Source organism: Alternaria triticimaculans (genome assembly GCF_023758025.1).
Source record: "Alternaria triticimaculans strain BMP 0046 chromosome Unknown scaffold_18, whole genome shotgun sequence".
Lineage (NCBI taxonomy): Eukaryota > Fungi > Ascomycota > Dothideomycetes > Pleosporales > Pleosporaceae > Alternaria > Alternaria triticimaculans.
In genome coordinates, this window is record NW_026055975.1 from 51,212 (window position 1) to 68,961 (window position 17,750).

The 17,750-nt window shown below is 54.2% G+C and overlaps 6 protein-coding genes across 6 annotated transcripts; 2 read left to right on the forward strand and 4 right to left on the reverse strand.

Annotated features, from left to right (window-relative positions):
- Positions 1-837: 837 nt before the first annotated feature.
- Positions 838-2,168, reverse strand: J4E78_008985 (uncharacterized protein; the record flags this gene model as incomplete). The annotated part of the gene is made up of 4 exons (XM_049369583.1): positions 838-1,157; positions 1,204-1,458; positions 1,508-1,808; positions 1,860-2,168. 4 exons carry the CDS (start codon positions 2,166-2,168, stop codon positions 838-840), a joined length of 1,185 nt encoding a protein of 394 aa, XP_049218544.1.
- Positions 2,169-3,503: 1,335 nt separating this feature from the next.
- Positions 3,504-4,492, forward strand: J4E78_008986 (uncharacterized protein; the record flags this gene model as incomplete). The annotated part of the gene is made up of 2 exons (XM_049369584.1): positions 3,504-4,236; positions 4,425-4,492. The coding sequence occupies 2 exons, from the start codon at positions 3,504-3,506 to the stop codon at positions 4,490-4,492; spliced, it is 801 nt and encodes a 266-aa protein (XP_049218545.1).
- A 5,409-nt stretch (positions 4,493-9,901) lies between these two features.
- J4E78_008987 (uncharacterized protein) lies at positions 9,902-10,471 on the reverse strand (the record flags this gene model as incomplete). Its single annotated transcript, XM_049369585.1, has 3 exons — positions 9,902-10,086; positions 10,188-10,395; positions 10,463-10,471. The coding sequence occupies 3 exons, from the start codon at positions 10,469-10,471 to the stop codon at positions 9,902-9,904; spliced, it is 402 nt and encodes a 133-aa protein (XP_049218546.1).
- A 513-nt stretch (positions 10,472-10,984) lies between these two features.
- On the reverse strand, positions 10,985-11,872 carry J4E78_008988 (uncharacterized protein; the record flags this gene model as incomplete). Its single annotated transcript, XM_049369586.1, has 1 exon — positions 10,985-11,872. One exon carries the CDS (start codon positions 11,870-11,872, stop codon positions 10,985-10,987), a length of 888 nt encoding a protein of 295 aa, XP_049218547.1.
- Positions 11,873-13,199: 1,327 nt separating this feature from the next.
- J4E78_008989 (uncharacterized protein) lies at positions 13,200-15,169 on the reverse strand (the record flags this gene model as incomplete). Its single annotated transcript, XM_049369587.1, has 4 exons — positions 13,200-14,051; positions 14,101-14,660; positions 14,707-14,831; positions 14,886-15,169. 4 exons carry the CDS (start codon positions 15,167-15,169, stop codon positions 13,200-13,202), a joined length of 1,821 nt encoding a protein of 606 aa, XP_049218548.1.
- A 927-nt stretch (positions 15,170-16,096) lies between these two features.
- J4E78_008990 (uncharacterized protein) lies at positions 16,097-17,749 on the forward strand (the record flags this gene model as incomplete). Its single annotated transcript, XM_049369588.1, has 3 exons — positions 16,097-16,163; positions 16,211-16,272; positions 16,364-17,749. The coding sequence occupies 3 exons, from the start codon at positions 16,097-16,099 to the stop codon at positions 17,747-17,749; spliced, it is 1,515 nt and encodes a 504-aa protein (XP_049218549.1).
- Position 17,750: the final 1 nt, after the last annotated feature.

Genomic DNA, 17,750 nt, shown 5'->3' on the forward strand with positions numbered 1-17,750 from the left:
AAAGCTGTCGATTGCTACATTCGGATCCGAGCCAAACCAAACTCAAAGATAGGCTTTTATTCAGTCCATATGAGGCGATTTGTCGAAAGGCGTCGATTGCTGGTCTCGGATCCGAAAACGCTGGTTGCGGTATAATGAAGCCAAGGCTTACGCTCCTGCATGTGGTTCGGATCCGAGCCACGTCTGCGCTCTCCAAACGAGGCAGTTTGTCGAGAGCCGTTGAATCCAGCTTTCGGATCCGAGCCAAAGCAAGTCTAGGGGTAGGCGTCCACTCGAGGCAATGTATCGAAAGCCATCGATAGTTGGTTTCGGATCCGAGCCAAATCAAGCACTTTCGGATCCGGGCTAAAACAAGGTTAAAGATAGACGGCTACGCAGTCTACATAAGGCAATTTGCCAGGAACTGTCGAATGCTGCTTTCGGATCCGAGCCAAAGCGGGCTCGGATATGAGCGTCCGGATCCGAGCTCAAGCAAGCTCAAAGATGGGCGTCTACTCGCAATCGGTGTAAGCCACTTACGCCACTAATGGAAACTCAAGGCTCGCTGCAATGTGCACTCAGTGATGTCAAGGCTTGTGTCATTTTGTGAAGAAATAGAAGAGATCCCCTAGGTAGCGAACCATCACCATGCCCAGTCCCTTCCACCAAGCCCGCAACGCGGCGACACCCAGTTACAGCTTCTCACGTATGTGGACAGAAACACACCTGGAGTATGAAATGTGGTAGGAAACAGCATGGCCAATACAAGGCGCTACCGAATATACTCTTCGGCTGCTTGTCATCCTATGCGCTCGGCGAACGGCGCGACCCTGAGCTAGAGCTAGTCGACGAGCCGGTCTATGACTCCGAGCTGCCCGACTCTGCACTCGGTCCATTGCGGTAGCTCGAGTCGGATGTCATCTCGTACGACGACGAGCCGCGGTTGTGGTGGGCGCGAGGCCGATCTTCGGGATGGTTGACGGTGTCGGATCGGTGGCCATCGAGCGTCTGCATATGTACCGGCAGCGGTGCCGCTGGCTTTTCAGTGTGGCCTGTGGAGGTAGAAAGGGTGCCGAAGGAAGGCATCGCTTGACGTTGGGTCATGGTAGGCTGTCTGGTGCCGGATCGCAGCTGCTTCGCAAAGTCATACTCGTCTGTTCCATCGGTCGCCTGACGAGCTGCAGAGGGGTCAGTAGTGTTTTCAGAAGAAGCATGGGAACATACCAGACGTGGCCTCGTAATGGGTAGAGCTTCGACCAGCTCCATGCTCGTGGTAAACTTCGCGGCCATCGTGGTCTGCGCCAGGATTGGCAGTCTCGTATTCGAGCATCTTCATCAGACGGTAGAAGATGCATGCTAAGATAGCGCCGAAGAGGGGTCCAATCCAGTAAATCCAGTGATGTCCAGGCCATACACCGGTGACGACAGCAGGTCCGAAAGAGCGCGCTGGGTTCAGTGAGCCTCCAGTGAAGTATACACCTGTGTTTGTTAGCATTGATGTATTGCAAACTTCGAAGTTGGTACAGACCGGCCAGCTCCGCGATGAAGAGAGCAAGGCCGATGCCGATTGGCGCAACGAACGTCGCCTTGTGCTTCTCTGCCGCCAACATAAAGATAGTCAACAGCAACATGAATGTCAAGAACATCTCGATGAAAAGGCCTCGCGTTACTGAGGTTTCCTTGCTGAGGGTCGTGTTCACGGACAGTGGTCCTGGGAAGAGACCAGATACAATTGCAGCGGCAGTGATGGCTCCAAGAAGTTGCGCAATGATTAGCAGTAGGGCCTTCATCCATCCGAGTGCTCCGATGATACCCATGGCGACCGTGACCTAAGCCTCATCAGCGTGTCAACTTCTGCCAAGGAGCTTGCGTGTACATACAGCAGGGTTGAAGAGGCCGCCACTGATGCGAAAGAAGACCCAAGCCGTGACTGCCAGCGAGAAGCCAAATGCCAACGAGATGTACAGCAGTGACCCAATGTCCATAGGTCTGGTACCGCGGAGGTTGTTGGCGACCTGTGTAGCAGCGAAGGCGAAGAAGAGGAAGAGGAAGGTGCCGACATATTCACCCGCGAAAGAGATGAAGAGATGGCGAGCTCTGTTGGGTAGCCACCCGAAACTAGCGAGGCGTGGCTCGCCCGGTCGATTGGGGTCCTCGGTGTATCTGGACTTCATGCCTGGCAGAACCATGACGCTATCCGAGGGGGCAGCTAGAGGTTACCAGTGTCAGTTGAGGACTGATGAATGCCACAAACGGGTTTCTTACATGTGCGAGTGCGTAAAGGTAGGTCGTAGGTGATAGGCTAGTGAGCTGATGTTGGCAGCCAAGCAGATGAGACTTAGGAATGATACGAGTAGGAAAAGGGCTGCTGAGAGGTATGGAAGCTCGTAGTAGGGCTGGGTATAAGAGGAGTTGAGGGTATGAGAGGCGTGTAGGCTGGGAAGTCGAACGAGGCAAGATATGGGAGCAGCGTGACGACACGAAGGGCGAGGGGAGAGCGCAGGCAGTCGTGAAGGTGATGTTGATGGGGTGCTTTCTAATCCATACAGATCTTGTCGTAAAGCAGAAGCTGCGAGCAGACTCGGATGATTGACGAGGAAGGAGCGGCCCATGAGCACAGTCTAGGTGACCGTAATATCTCCAGCAATATTACCTGGGAGACATCGAATTTGCCATCGCTTTGGGCAGTCTTCCTTTGTTCACTGTCCATCCATGTCTGCTTCACCTCCACTCTCGTCATTGCAGATGTGACGAGGTGAGCATGTCTGCTAAGGTCAGGTGAGTGACGGCCGTGTATAACTTTGGGAAAGGGTGAGTGCATCTATTTGCGCAAAGCTTGAGCTTCTACCACAGATCTTTGCCGCTTAAACCTTCTCCTCATGCCAATCTAGTAGATGAGTTCTGAGAGCTACAGGATATTCGCAAACTGGTTGTTTCCAGTCGGCACGCTCTGGACGAAAGCGAGGGGAGGCGGTACGCAGACCCAGACAACGCGTCGCTCATCATCAGGCACTCCATTGCGAAAGGTGAAACGAAGTCATGGACCATTATGACAACGCAGACGTGGTGTTTGGTGTTTCTGACGTTTCTAGCATGGTCGAGTGCGGGGAATGGCATGCTTGGCACTCATCGCGCGCACGCGCAGCTGCCCGTGCCCCGATTGCACCAGGGTCTCGCATCACGACATCATCGGGCGCCCACCAGCCTTTCACTCTGGAGCACGCGCTTCCTTATCGCCTGCCTCCAACGCGTTTCCCGTGCTGTAATCGCTGCGCCAGCTCTTCCTGCACATGTGCGCCGTTCGTTGTCTCGCGCCACCCGAGTAGTGACGACCTTGACGTCCGTTTATTGCCGCATCATCCATCGCTTCCTGCCCTTCACTCGCCCGCGTGACCCTAGACAGGACCACATCCCGTCTGTCTCCTGATCTCAGTCGATGCCTCTACACTCCTAGACATCCAGCACTACTTGCTGTTCTTCCCTTCTTCACCTCCTCCTGTCGCCGCCCGGCTGCTTCCGCAAGCATGCGCCCTCTTCGCCTACTGCTTTCGCTGTCTACGAGCCTGGTCGCCGTCACGCTCCTCCTATACATGGTCGTGGGAACATCGCAAAACGAAGAACGGGAACGCATCTCAGTTGCGTCGAGCCGAGGCAGTTTCAAAGCCATGTTCTCCTCCCCATTCCCCAGCTCGTTGTTCCCGCCGTCTGCGATTATCAGTTTGACCGACGACAATTCGACCTTCTTCCTCGCCCGACCCGCTGCCTTCGGCCCGGCGCTACCCAAAGGAGGCTTGAGCGGCTCTCTATGGATCGGTAGCGGGTTTGGAGATGACTCCATGGGCGCGGGCGGTGAGCTGGGTTGCAGCGACGTTCCGGGCTGGGAAGATGGCAACGATGACCTCATGCGGGCTTCACGGCCATCGGGCTATTCCAAAGGAAAATCAAAGGACACCACACTGGACAGGAGTTTGCCTTCGAAAGAGGGAGTACCTGGCCTTAGCGAAGACAACACCAAGGACGCCGTTGCGGACGATGGAACGGACGATCACCTGCAACCGGGGCTTCCCAGCACGCACATACTGCCACGAAGCAAACACGCCGATATACAATCATTACAAGAGAGTGCTGAAATTGCTGGCAAGGTTGTACTCCTCAAGCGAGGGGGTTGTGGTTTCCTGGCCAAAGTTCAATGGGCACAATCGCGTGGAGGAGTGGCCGTCATCGTTGGTGATGACGTGCGTGGCGGCGCCCTCGTTCGTATGTACGCCAAAGGTGACACCTCTAATATCACGATTCCGTCCCTGTTTACTTCGCACACAACCGCGCATCTCTTGTCTTCACTCTACCCAGGAGACGGCATGCTTTCAGATTCTGCAGCCTCTCATGCCAGCGTCAAGGACACTGAAAGTCATGCGACTCTTTCAGAAACGCCACAAGCTGCACAGACTTCGGCTCACGGGAAGCAACACTCGCTGCCATCCAAAAAGAAGACTGCGGAGGGACAGCGCTCTAGCTTTTGGCACTCATTCCTCTCTGCATTCTTCGGTCATGGTTTAAGCAACAAGTCTCCCAAGGCTGGCAGCCGACGACTTCCTAGTAGCGGTGACCTGGAATGGGTCGAGGTCAGTGATTGGGAAGATGACCAAAACCCCATCAAGACAAAATCGGCAGTGCCCACGGCAATCCCCACCAAACTCGCTGACGGTTTCGTCATTGGCGAGCACGACTGGCGCGATCCTGACCTTTTGCCACTCACTGCAGCTACAAGTGCATCAACAAAAACAACTAGCGCAACTCCAGTGAGTACCAAAGCAGGTAGCAATGCCTTGCCTGGCAGTGGTGAGTATACACCAGCCAAGACAAAGACTAGTGTGAAGAGCCCTTGGAGCTGGTGGTCTGGCTCTAAACACAGCACTGCGTCTTCAGCGTCATCTAGTCGTGCGCGCACTAGGAGCATTACCTCGATCATCGATGTCCACTCCGCGTCTATCAAAACATCCTCGTCTGCGACTAGTGCTCACCAAGGCCTGTGGGTCACGCTTACGCCCACGAACGTTTCAAGCAGTCCTTTCTTCGACACTCTACTCGTACTCGTCGTCAGCCCATTGGTCACTCTGACGGTTGTGTACGCCCTTCTTCTTCTCAGATCTCGTATACGACGTCGCCGTTGGAGGGCACCCAAATCCGTTGTTGAGCGTTTGCCTGTCAGGACCTATCAGACGATAAGCGATTCTTCATCCGCAGCAACATCTAGCGCTGCTTCGCCTACTACTCCCTTACTTCAGCATTCTGCAACTCGTTCTAGATCTCCCGAATCTCGGTCGCGCTCGACTACCGTGTCAGAGACTCCCGCCACGTCGACATCCGTGCAGCATGCATCTCGTGACCGCGAAGAAGAGAAGCGAGAATCTGGGCTGGCGGCGTGGAGACGACGCTATGGTGGCCGTCAACGAGAATGCGTCGTCTGTTTGGAAGAGTACGTCGATGGTGTCAGTCAGGTCATGAGCTTACCGTGTGGCCATGAGTTCCATGCGGATTGCATGTAAGTATCTCTTCCATCTTATCGACACAGCCGATCTGACGTGAGTAGAACACCTTGGCTTGTCACGCGCCGGAGGACTTGCCCCATTTGCAAAGGCGATGTTGTACGTTCCTTGAGTCGAAGCTGGCACGATCGGCTACAGTCAGCATCACCAACGCGCTCGCCCCGACTATCTATCAGCGAAGAAGACGTACAGACCGAAGCTGCCGAGACTCGCAACATGTCACCTTCCGCGTCGCGACCTGTACCCATGTCCAGATCTGGGCCCGCCGATCCGTCTCCGCATGATGACGATGTTGAAGCCGGCTGGTCGGGGGACAACTCTCGGCGCACCTCTGGGGAGATCCCGCGAGCTTCCGAAGCGGGCCCCTCATTGCGTGAGCTAGCTTCCTCTGTTTCTACTGTAGTCTGGCGCGGCGTCGACGCGGTCCGATCGACGACTGGCCTCCAGCGACGGTCTCCGCCTGAAGACGTTGACAGGAATAGGTGATTTCGCTATTAATGAGTTACGGTTTCATATAATGGTTCTTGGTTGCATTGAAGGCCTATACCCCTGGGAAGCACACCGGCGTTGCATCTGAGCTTGCATTGGTCATAGACATAATTACACGTCAGCGAGTGGCTCGCTTGAGAACGACTTGGCATAGCCTTAGACAACTTACGCACCCTACTCAATCGATAAGTCGCTCCTTAAAGCTGCTGAAGCTCTGCTAAGTGAAAGCTCCGTAGGGTTTGTATTGACTAGTCCTTCTTACACGAGAGCCTCAGCTTCGCATGTTGTTGCTGCACTGCGTAGAGTACGATCAATGCGTGTGAAGATGAGCGTCGTCTGACGTAGTACGGAAATATAACCAGGCTCATGGCAAGAACGACGGCCTAGCGCCTTGGCGTCAGCGGCCCGCGTAGGTCATCCCTGAGCTTCAAATCACCCGCATTCTCTCGCATCCGTCCGTCACTTTTGCCAGATTTGTTCACCCGCGGACCTCTCATCGTCGAGCTTCGAGGACAGCAGACCCGATTCGTCCTCCACCGCGACTTTCCTCACCATCAGCATAGCTTGGCCAATGGCCATGTGCTTCGCGGCCACACCACGTGAGATCACCCTGCGACAGGCAAGACGAATGGAAGGGCGTACGACGTCCCGGCTGAGAGATGGAACCCCGGGAACCCTCGACTGAATACCCGGCATGCATATACAGTACCTAATATACCCATACAGAGTTGTCGTATTTCAGCCGCAAAAGCCTCCGTTCAATCAATATGCCGTCCCACCCAACAGGAAGCAAATGAGAGCTGACTCCAATTGCAACGTGCGACGGTGCCTGGATCCGAAGGCGTCTTCTATCATGATCTGCACCTCGCAATCGATAACATTATTCATGCTACCCGGTTACGCGGAAAGTGAGTTAGTGCTAATTTTGGTCTCACGTCACGGTTTCGCGCTTGCTCCCTAGCATGAGCTTGAACATCCAAACATCATTGCGTAATTACCGGACTTTTGACCGAAATAAAACGTCGCCCCGTCTGACGACACTGTTGGTGTTGTCTTAGGTAGTGGCTGGAGGGTACTTCCTTATACGAAAAATGCAGCATCATCACATAGCGGAACGCGCATGCCTAGGACGAACTGCCAAGAGCTTGGATGGCAGCTGTGAACTCGTGTTCGCCAGAACACAAAGTTTGGTGGCTTCGGAAGGCGTCGTCTGGTCTCCTGAGGCCACTCTGCGACTCTGACATGTCTTATAGGCTTCCTTGGCGATGAGTGTAAGATGACTACGCTGGTAGGTGAGACCAAGTATGCTTTCAGGGCGTCCAACGTGCTTTCCGAATATATATCCGGTCCGATCTCTACCTGCTGGACATTCAACCTCCAAGGCATCTACCGGTACCACTGCATTTTTATTGCTTGGTCTTCTTCTTGTTGACGATGAAGCTTCTCTTCTTCCTTCTTCCTCTTTTCGGAAGCGCCCTTGGGCGTGCATTGGAGTCGCCGCCGGACAGCTGTGTAGCGACATGCCCACCACCTAACTGCCCCGGCGACAGTGCATTGGTATGCACCCTCTTGTTAAAGCAGACAACGCCAATCACTGACGAAGACTTTTACAGGAAGCATGCGCGTGCCTCAACCAGCGAGAGTACGATTGTCAGGCGAAATGCCCCGAATACGAGCCCCGTATTCTGGTAAGCTAGGATCTCACCCAAGGACATGACAATGCTCATTACACATTTAGCACTGCCCTAGGTTGCCTGTCAGCACGCCAGAGCCCACACCCACCGAGTGTGTATGCGAGGAAGTCTTCTGCATCCTGTCATTCCCCGAGGGCTGCTACTGCCAAAACGATGCGAAGAAGGCGTGCTTCGAGAAGTGCGGTGGCGAAGAGCCGACATACCAGGACTGCAGTATTCCAATTGACTCCGTCAAAGCTCGCGCCCCGGAGCCGGAGCCCGTTCCAGAGCCCGTACCTGCGCCAGTCCCAGCACCCCAAGATGAAACCTGTGTCTGCGAAGATGTCATCTGCATTCTTTCTTTTCCCGAGGGCTGCTACTGTCGCAACGACGCGAAGAAAGCGTGTTTCGAGAAGTGCGGTGGTGAAGAGCCAACCTACGACGACTGCACTGTCGACATCGTAAACCCCCAGCCCGCACCAACACCAACGCCAGTGCCATTGCCAGAACCTATTTGCGTATGCGAGGACGTGGTTTGCATCCAATCTATACCCGAAAGCTGTCTTTGTCGTAATGCCGCGGACAAGGCCTGCTTCGAGAAGTGTGGTGGGGAAGAGCCGACCTACCAGGACTGTGGCGTTGATCTCACACCTCGTGCCGCAGAGCCCGTACCGGAACCAGTACCGGAGCCACAAGATCAAGTCTGTATCTGGTGTCCGGAAGCCGATTGCACTCTAGCTTTCCCTGAGGGCTGCTACTGTCGCAACGACAACGCGAGAAAATGCTTCGAGGAATGCGGTGGTCCAGAGCCGATTTACGAGGACTGCAGTATCGATATCGCACCTCGTGCTCCAGAGCCCGTGCCGGAACCAGTACCCGAGGCACAATCCGAGACTTGCACTTGTGAGCCCGTCTTTTGCCTTGGACCCGAGTCTTGTCGGTGCGCCTACGACGCAGCGGTAGCGTGTGCCCAGAAATGTGGTGGTCCCGCGCCGCCTGACTTCTGCCCTCCTCGCCCCATCGAAGCTCGCGAAGCAAAGCCAGAGCCTGAAGCCGAGGTTTGCACTTGTGAGCCCGTCTTCTGCATTCAATCTTGGCCCGAATCTTGTTGGTGCGCGTACGATGCAGCGGCAGCATGTGCCGAGAAATGTGGTAACCCCGTGCCTGTCGACACCTGCCCACCTCGTCCCATCGAAGCTCGCAACGCAGAACCAGAGCCGGTCCCGGAACCCGTAGCTGAGCCACAAGAAGAGACATGCGAATGCGAGCCCGTAGTTTGCATCGCGCAATGGCCCCAGTCTTGCTGGTGTTTCTACAACGCGGAAGTGAGGTGCGCCGCAAAGTGTGGCAAGCCCGCACCACCTCCCTCGACCTGCCCCCCAATCCCCGTCAAGGCTCGTGTAGCAGAGCCAGAGCCTGCTCCTGCGTCCATTCCTCCTCCCCCTCCTCCTCCAGAGTGCGAATGCCCTCTGGTCAACTGCATCTCGACACAGCCTGAGCTATGTGAATGCCTGAATGCTTCTGCACAGAGATGCTATGAGCTTTGTGGTGGAGAGAAGCCCGTACCTCAGGTAAGCCAACTTGCTACTAAAAAGTCTGAATTAATCTAACAATACAACAGGTCTGCCTACCCGACGCCAGCACAACATTTTCAACCAGCATCATACCCCTTCCAACCCCCGTCAATCCTCGCCAAGCTACCCCCACCAACCAGATCTGTGGCGGCGGTCGCGCAAGTCCTCTTCAAGAGTGTCCCGCAGGCCAGACTTGCATCACTGACCCTTTCACGCCTGACTCCTGCGGTCCCGCTTGCGATATGCTAGGTATCTGTGTCAGCGAGAAGCTGTGTGGTGGTTTTGCGGGCTTTGAGTGTGATATCCCAGGCCAGATCTGTGTTGATGACCCGAGGGACGACTGTGATCCGTTGAATGGCGGGTCCGACTGTGGTGGACTGTGTGCTTGGCCGCAGTGAGTTTCTGAGATGGGCGGTTGGTGAGAAGGACTTTGGGAATGAAGAGCGTGTATGTCAGAGGTGGTAGATGTGTTGTCATTCTTTACGACATTCCTTCATTGATATTAGCGAAAAATTCCATTCTTTTACCAAAATTGCAATCGTTTGATCTCGCCAGACTTCTCCGCTGATTTGTCTTTGAATCCTTTTTTCTTCCTTTATCCCCGCTTTTGGTTGACCATGCATGCGAACTGGAACCCGCCTCACATCCCAAGACTCCTGTTCATCTTGTTCCCCGCCTTGACAAACATCGTCATCAACACCGCCACACTAGCAGCCCACGTCCCACTCCTCAGATAACTCGTCTTGTTCTTCTCAACTTTCACATACAGGAAACTGTAGATGACGCGTAGACCGATGTACGACGCTACCATGGTGTTCATCGTTGCTGTTAGGTTTCGTCGTCAGCATGTATTCACATTCGCCCCATCGTACGCAGATGCCCATTCATCCCATCGCCCTCAACTGAACCACAAATAGAGGACTTACCAACATCCAACCCCACCGCATTCCCCGCCGACACCGCCCCAATGAAAAACGGCGCATTCTCCATGCTATTCTGATGGCAAGCTTCTGCACGTTCTGCTTTCGTGTAGATGGCTTCTGGGGTGCATTTTCGGTAGTGTTCTAGTGTTGAGGCGCCGCGCGGGTTGTTGTTGTTGCGCTGGCCGTTTGTGGCGGCTTTGAAGAGTCCTTGCTAGAGGGGGATGTTAGTGTAGGGTTAAGAGGTTGGAGTTGCGGAGGATGGGGGAAGTGGAACGTACAGAGTACATATGTGGGTAGAGAGCCATGATCCAGTATACAGGGATGGCGTGGAGGGAGTAGTTTGCCGGCATGGTGGGTTGTGTGAGGTTTCCCAATGACAAATTTGTTCTTTGTGGAATCCAGCGAATTGCTCGTTCTTGATACGCGGAAACGGTGAGTCTCTTATGCTTTCCAGATTTCCTTGATGTTTAGTCGTGTTGGTAGGTTGTTGGGTAGCCCCATACGCGCATTGACGCTTATGTGCTGCTGGTATGAGTAATCACAGGAAAGCGCTGGCAGTAGCAGACTATCTCGCAAGACTAGCCACGATGATGGTCGGATCGTCGCGAAATGTAGACGTTCTTTCGGCCGAAAACTTGTTTCGTCGGATCGTTGATCCATTACACACAACTCGGTATGGAGAAATAGTTGCGGTTCCCACGCTGTCGAAATCATTCTCAACAACTCTACACTTGTATTACTGATACATCGACAATCAACACATATGCGTCCGCTATATACACTCAAGCCCACAACACCATCTACAACACAATCTTATCCGCCATCCCCGCCCCACCCATCCACTCAATATAACTCTCAATACTCTTCTGCATCGCATCCGTCGCCTTCTCAATCAACCCCGTAATCGGCGTTAGACCCGCCTGCTCCTTCATAACATCGATGAAATCATTATTAAACGCATCATTAATATTGACCTTCGCAACACCACACTCAATACACTCTTTGAGCAGCTTCTCCTGGAACCACTCTTTACCCGCACCATGCAGAACGAGAGCAACGCGGTCCCCAACTTTGCTGTGTACGTTGCGCAGACGGGGGTAATCGAGTTGAGGACCTTTAGGACCGTATTTGCCGTGTACGTTCCCGAAGGCGGGGGCTAGCCAGTTGATGCCTGTTGCGACGAATTCTTCTGCTTGCTCTGGGGTGGTGAGGATGGCTTCTAGACCCATTTCACTCAGGTCGCCGACACCGTCTTCGCCGCCATCGATACGGCCTGGTTCGGCTTCTGTAATAATACCGCGCTCATTGCAGTACTTGACCAACTCCGCCGTCTTTTCCAGATTATCGTCAAAATGGCTCATGTCGACCATGATGCCGTCGAAGCCGTTCTTGAAGTTCGCTGCTTTCTTAACGATTTCTGGGGTTTGCGCGTGGTCCATGTGCAGGGCGACGGGGACGCTGGCGTTGTCGGCGGCTTCGCGGGCGGCGTGCAGGAGGATGCCGTCGGCGTAGTTGAGGGCCCAGGGGAAGAGTTGGATGATTAGTGGTGCGCGCTTTGCTTCTGCTGCGCGGACAGAGGCGAGGATGCCTTCAACGTTGTAGCAGCATGTTGCGCAGATGGCGTATTTGTTTGCGGCGGCGTGGGCGACGAGCTTGACGGCTTTGTTTTGGGAGAGGTCGGGGGCCATGGTGATGGTTGTGTGGGTTGTTCCAAGCGTAGATTTGGTATGATGGTATCAAATATAAGATAGAAGATTGAAGGAAGAGAGACGTGATATGAGCGATGATGCAACTTCCCCTCGTCGTTCCGGTTCCATTTCCGACATTCCGATGTCTTCTCTTATGGTGGGGCTGTCGGCAACTGCTGGATAGCCTCAGCGGCGGAAACACCGATATTCGGGTCATCTGCCGGCTAATTGCAGCACTTGCTGTTAAGCGTTGGTACCCGCGGAATGCCTAGTCGGGCATTACTTGCCGCGGTCTTTGCTTTACCCCAGATTTACCCAATAATTGTGACCTTAGAACTTCCACTCGATCCTCATCACCTAGATATCTATGGAATCGAAGGAGACATCCGAGATCTCAGGATCGTGAGAAAAATCGACGCATACTTGCTTAGAGTCGCGAAGTTCTCTAACATCATAGAAGACAATATCGGGGACACTTCGGATAGAACCCCTCCTAGACGATCGTGTGCGAAACCGCATGCCATTTTACGCACCGGCACTTCCACTAGAATTTACCTCGCTGACAATGAAGTTCGTCCAGCTAACAGATACTGCTCCCGTCAGATGGGCATGTTTCCTCGTACACTTGTTGGAGTCATTGCTCCTCCTCCTTCACACCACGACTCCCTCGCACAGACTGCAGGATGATGGATTTTGTTTGAAAGTTTCACGTTTGGTTTGCGTGATATCTGAGCTACTAATGTACAATCGTAATCATGAAAAGTCCAGCCCAAGTCAATCGACGGCCATGTACCCAAAGGGCTGTGATCCCTAGAACCTTGAACTCCAGCTTCAGCCCAAGATCCGCCGAAGCAAATGCAAAGAAGCACTACTCATCTGAGTGCCTAGATAGAAGAATATGGCATTCGCAATGGCCAGGAAGGATTAACCTTCAGGTCCATATCAGATAAACCACCCAAGCCCGAGACTATAGCATGTGCCTAGCTGTCTGAACCAACGCCGCCCATAATAAGATCCCATGGTATCGAGCCGCTTATAACGCCCAGAACGCCACACATGCTCATAAAGAAACACCCGAAGTTTTCATCGTAACCGTACAAATGCCGCTGAAATCGTCGAAGAAAGGAAGTAGGTGGACTGTGTCTGCGAATAACGCAGAGTGAACCGCAACAGTAGCGCGCTGTGATGAACTACACAGACACGTTAGTATCCCATCTGAGAAGTAGCATAAAAGCTATTCAGAGGTCCGGTTCACGAGAGGTTCGGCGTAGTTCGACATCAGTCCTATAGTACACTATCAGTAGAAGAGCAAAGCAGATAGAATAGTTCAGCGAATGACGCCCCAACTATCCATGCTGCTAAGACCTCCAGTGCGCTCCTTCTTCTTGAACGCGTTCCAGAAGCGAAGCGTCTCATCACCAGCACCAGTGACGATGACCTGACCATCCGGGCTCATGGCCAAGTAGAGTACACGGTAGGTGTGGCCCGTCAACGAGACGACTTGCTGCATGCTCGGGTACTTCCAGACAATGATCTGGTTCTGACTGTAACCGTGCGTGGATACGATCTCGTTGCTGTTCTTTGACCATGCTAGGTTGCAAACTTGGCTACCAGTATCAAGACTGTTGATGAGGTTTGCTGGTGCTGTAGGCGATAGAGGCACGTTGGCAGTGGTTGCAGCTGACGCGGCCGCCGATGCGGAGGCGAGTGCTGAAGCTGACGGGCCGCTTGAGCTGACGAGTGTGTTCCAGAACTTGATAGTACGGTCTGCTGTACCACCGCCGCTAGCGAGAAGACCACGCTGATGTGGGCTCCAAGCAATGGCCTTGACGGCAGCTTGATGCTCACTCCACTTAAAAGTAGGCTCGGCGTTGAGCTTGTCCCAAACCATGAGCTTGTTGTCGTTGCCTCCGGATGCGAGTTGTTGATCTTCCTGATTCCACTTGAGGCCGCAGACTTCTTGCTTATGGCCAACAAGCTTGCGCAGCCATTGCTCTGGCTGACGCACGTCTCGGTGGTAGATTGTACGGTCTCGCGAGCCTGAGGTGAGGATGTGTTCGTTCCATGCAAGGGCGCCGACCCTAGCTGTGTGACCTGTCATGGTGCGAAGACGGCGCTGAGTCTGCGCATCCCAGATTTGTACTTGGCCTCGGTTGGTTCCGACCGCAATGTGAGAGCCCTGATGGAGATTAGTATGTGCGAAATTTGATTTAGATGACAGAACTTACGCGCTGTATCCAGTTGACACTTGTAACTGAATCATCGCCAAGTTCACAAAGCTTGGTAACGCGACCACTACTCGAGTTCCACATGTAAACACATGATCCTAGTCCTACTCCCAGGGTGTTTTGGCTGCCCCAGTCGACGAGATTGAGGTAGAAGTCGTCTGCAAGATCCGGTGCATCCAGAACTTTGTATGGTACCTTGGAGACGGCGCGGGCCTGCCGTTGTGGGCTAAGAAGCATGCGTTGACTGCTGTACTTGATTGGTGATAGGCTGTAAAGATCTGAACGAGCGTTGAGGTTGAGAATACCATGTCGACTTGAGGGCGTCCGCGACGGAGTTGGCTGGCCCGAGTAGGAGAACAGATTCTTGTGCGGGGTTGATGGGGTTCCAGAAGGCGGCGGTAATGTCGCTGTGGTTCTAGCTGGAGGTGTGTGTGAGCGCCCTGCCCCTCGCATGTTGGCACTATCTGTCGGCGACAGACTCTGAGGAAAGGCTTGGGGCACGGAGCCCTCGAACATCTCTTGTCGGAGAACGGCGGAGTAGGTGCGATTGGCTTCTTCGGCTATGGCGGGTTAGTGACTGTATAGCAGAGGACTGCGAGTGCTTACTCTTTTGGAAGTGTAGCTCGTGGTGCGGAGTGCGCCTCGCTTTGGACGGAGTTGCTGGTGAGGCTTCATCGTGGAGCAGATTGTAGCTTGCCTGGAGGTCTTGACCTGCGCGATTTGGGATGAATCTGAGGAGACGTCAGTACAGATAATCCAGTGCGACTAGACTGTTGCAATCTCACCTGTCGCCATATATGCGCGGGCGCTTTCGGCTTGGGCTTGCTGTTGGTGTCCGCTCCCTAACTCGGCCAGCCTGTTCAATATGGCCAAGCGCTTTCGTTAACGCCGCTGCATCTATAGGTTCTGAGCCCCGATCGAGTGGGTTGGAGGGGAAGATCTGGTTGCGCTTGTGCGAGGCGGTAGGCGGTGTCTTTGACTCGGGCGGCGATATCAGTGTCGGGGTTGCGACGCCCTCTTCGGTCTGCGCATGCGCCGCAGCGGTCTCCCCTGGGTCGTCTCGCGCCATCGAGATGGATGCGCCTGGTTATGGGTTTGTTGTTGTGTAGATCGGTGCACTGTGCGAAGTGAAGTAACAGAGTCGTGGCGGGGTGAGGGTAATCGAAGATCGCGAGTGGCGGGTATACTGCAGCTGGCAGGACAATGGTTGCCTGAAACGAAAGTGAAGGCGGGAACAATGAGGTGAGTCGCGCAGTGACGTGGAGTCGTGGTATTGTGATGATTGATAGCCCCTAAGTCGTTTGCCCTCCTCTTAACCAATGACAGGTCGTCGCGGCGCACAACAGTGCAGACAATAGGTATGCTTTTTATTCAATTTCGCAGCGCATCGAATTGCGGTAGACGTGGGTAATGTCGGCGTGGTGTTGGCGGTGGGCGCGCAACGGGCGGGGTGGGCGGCGGTGACCTTGTTGTGGTTGCGGGTCGGAGCTTGTATGCTAGACAGGCGCAGGGTGCTGGGGGAGCAACGAGAGACACGGCGGGCGCACGTAAGGAGAGACAATAGTAATGGGCTGATCCGGGGCCAGCTAGGCTATGTGATGGTGAAAGCGAAGATGGGGTTGAAGATGTCGTCTGAACAGAGCAGCAGGCGAGGTGAGGGTGGCCGCTGCGATGCGCCAGGGCAAGAGCCGTCACGTCGTCGCTGCCATATCCGCATGTTTTGATGTTCGTACCTTCCACCACGACGCGTTCCTTGGGGTCCTCTCATCCAATCAGCGTCGCGCAGGGCCGCCGAGTGGAGTCTAGCGCTAACCTCCGACGTGCCCTCCATCGCCTCTCAATCGATACCCCACACCGCCCGCGGCCAGCTTGTAGACGTCGTGTCCAATCCCTGATGCTGCCATCATCCAAGCTGCGCATTACACTACTGCACCTCGCACCGACAACACCCCTTGTTGTATCACCTCCCAACTTTATACTATCGCGTGTACGAACCATGGCGACCAAACCCTCCCTCAAAGCTGCCGAGGACTTCCTTTCTTTTGTCAATGCCTCGCCCACACGTACGTCGCGTGCTGTCGTTACCTGAGTAGACACTGATTGTAGATAGCATTTCACGCTGTCAAGTCAGCAAAGGAAAGATTAGAGAAGGCGGGCTTCAAGCAGATCAAGGTACGCAACTATGCAGTCTGAGTGTCGACAGTGGGGTATCATGATCCCGTTCATGTATTCGGTGGTAGAGGCAGATAGTAACAATAACCAGGAGCGCGACTCATGGGCACCCACCCTGCATCCCGGAGGCAAATACTACCTCACCCGTAACACATCCTCCATCGTCGCATTCGCTATCGGCAACAAATGGAAGGCGGGCAACCCCATTGCCATGATCGGCGCCCACACCGACTCTCCTTGCCTGCGCATCAAGCCTGTATCCAAGCGAACGGGCGACGGCTTCATCCAAGTAGCCTGCGAGACATATGGTGGTGGACTATGGCATACCTGGTTTGACCGCGACCTCAGCATTGCAGGTCGCGCCATGGTGCGCACAAAGGACGGCAACATCGAGCAACGTCTGGTCAAGGTCGAGCGACCAATCCTGCGGATACCTACTTTGGCTATCCACTTGGATCGCCAGGAGAACTTCCAGTTCAACAAAGAGACCCAGCTGTTCCCCATTGCCGGTCTTGTCGCTGCAGAGCTGAACCGTCAAGGCAAAGGCGAAGAGACTAAGGAGGAAAGCAACGATGCGGAGACCGAAGGCCCCCTCGCTGCGCCCACCGCGAGGCACCACCCATACATAATCGACATCATCGCGGAGGAGGCCGGCGCTGAACCAAGCGACATCGTAGACTTCGAAATGGTCCTGTACGATACGCAAAAGTCGGTGATTGGCGGTCTGAACAACGAGCTTATTTTCTCTCCACGACTGGACAATCTTATGATGACGTATTGCAGCGTCGAGGGTCTTCTCAAGAGTCTGTCCGACTCGTCAGCACTGGAGAAGGATTCGACTATCCGATTGATCGCATGCTTCGATCACGAGGAGATTGGCTCCCAGACAGCACAGGGAGCAGACTCCAATCTGCTACCTGCTGTCATTCGCCGTCTCTCGGTATTGCCAGCGTCTGAGAGCAACTCCGACGCATCCTATGACAAGGTCGAAGCAGACACTGCTACGGCCTACGAGCAAACGCTTGCCACGTCTTTCTTGATCTCCGCCGATATGGCTCACTCAGTACACCCCAACTACCCAGCCAAGTACGAGGCTCAGCACAGGCCTGAGATGAACAAGGGAACTGTCATCAAGATCAACGCCAACGCGCGTTACGCCACCAACTCACCAGGTATCGTTCTGCTCCAAGAAGCAGCCCGCCGTGCCAAAGCGGCTTCTTACAACCCGAAGTCAGGAAAGGAGGGTGTTCCGCTCCAGCTCTTCGTTGTTCGTAACGACTCGTCGTGTGGAAGCACCATCGGGCCTATGCTGTCGGCGGCCATGGGCGCGCGTACTCTTGATCTGGGAAATCCTCAACTCAGCATGCACAGCATCCGTGAGACTGGTGGTGCGCATGATGTTGAGCACGCTGTGAACCTCTTTGACAGCTTCTTTGAGAACTTCGAGGAGCTTGAGAAGAAGATCATCGTGGACTGAC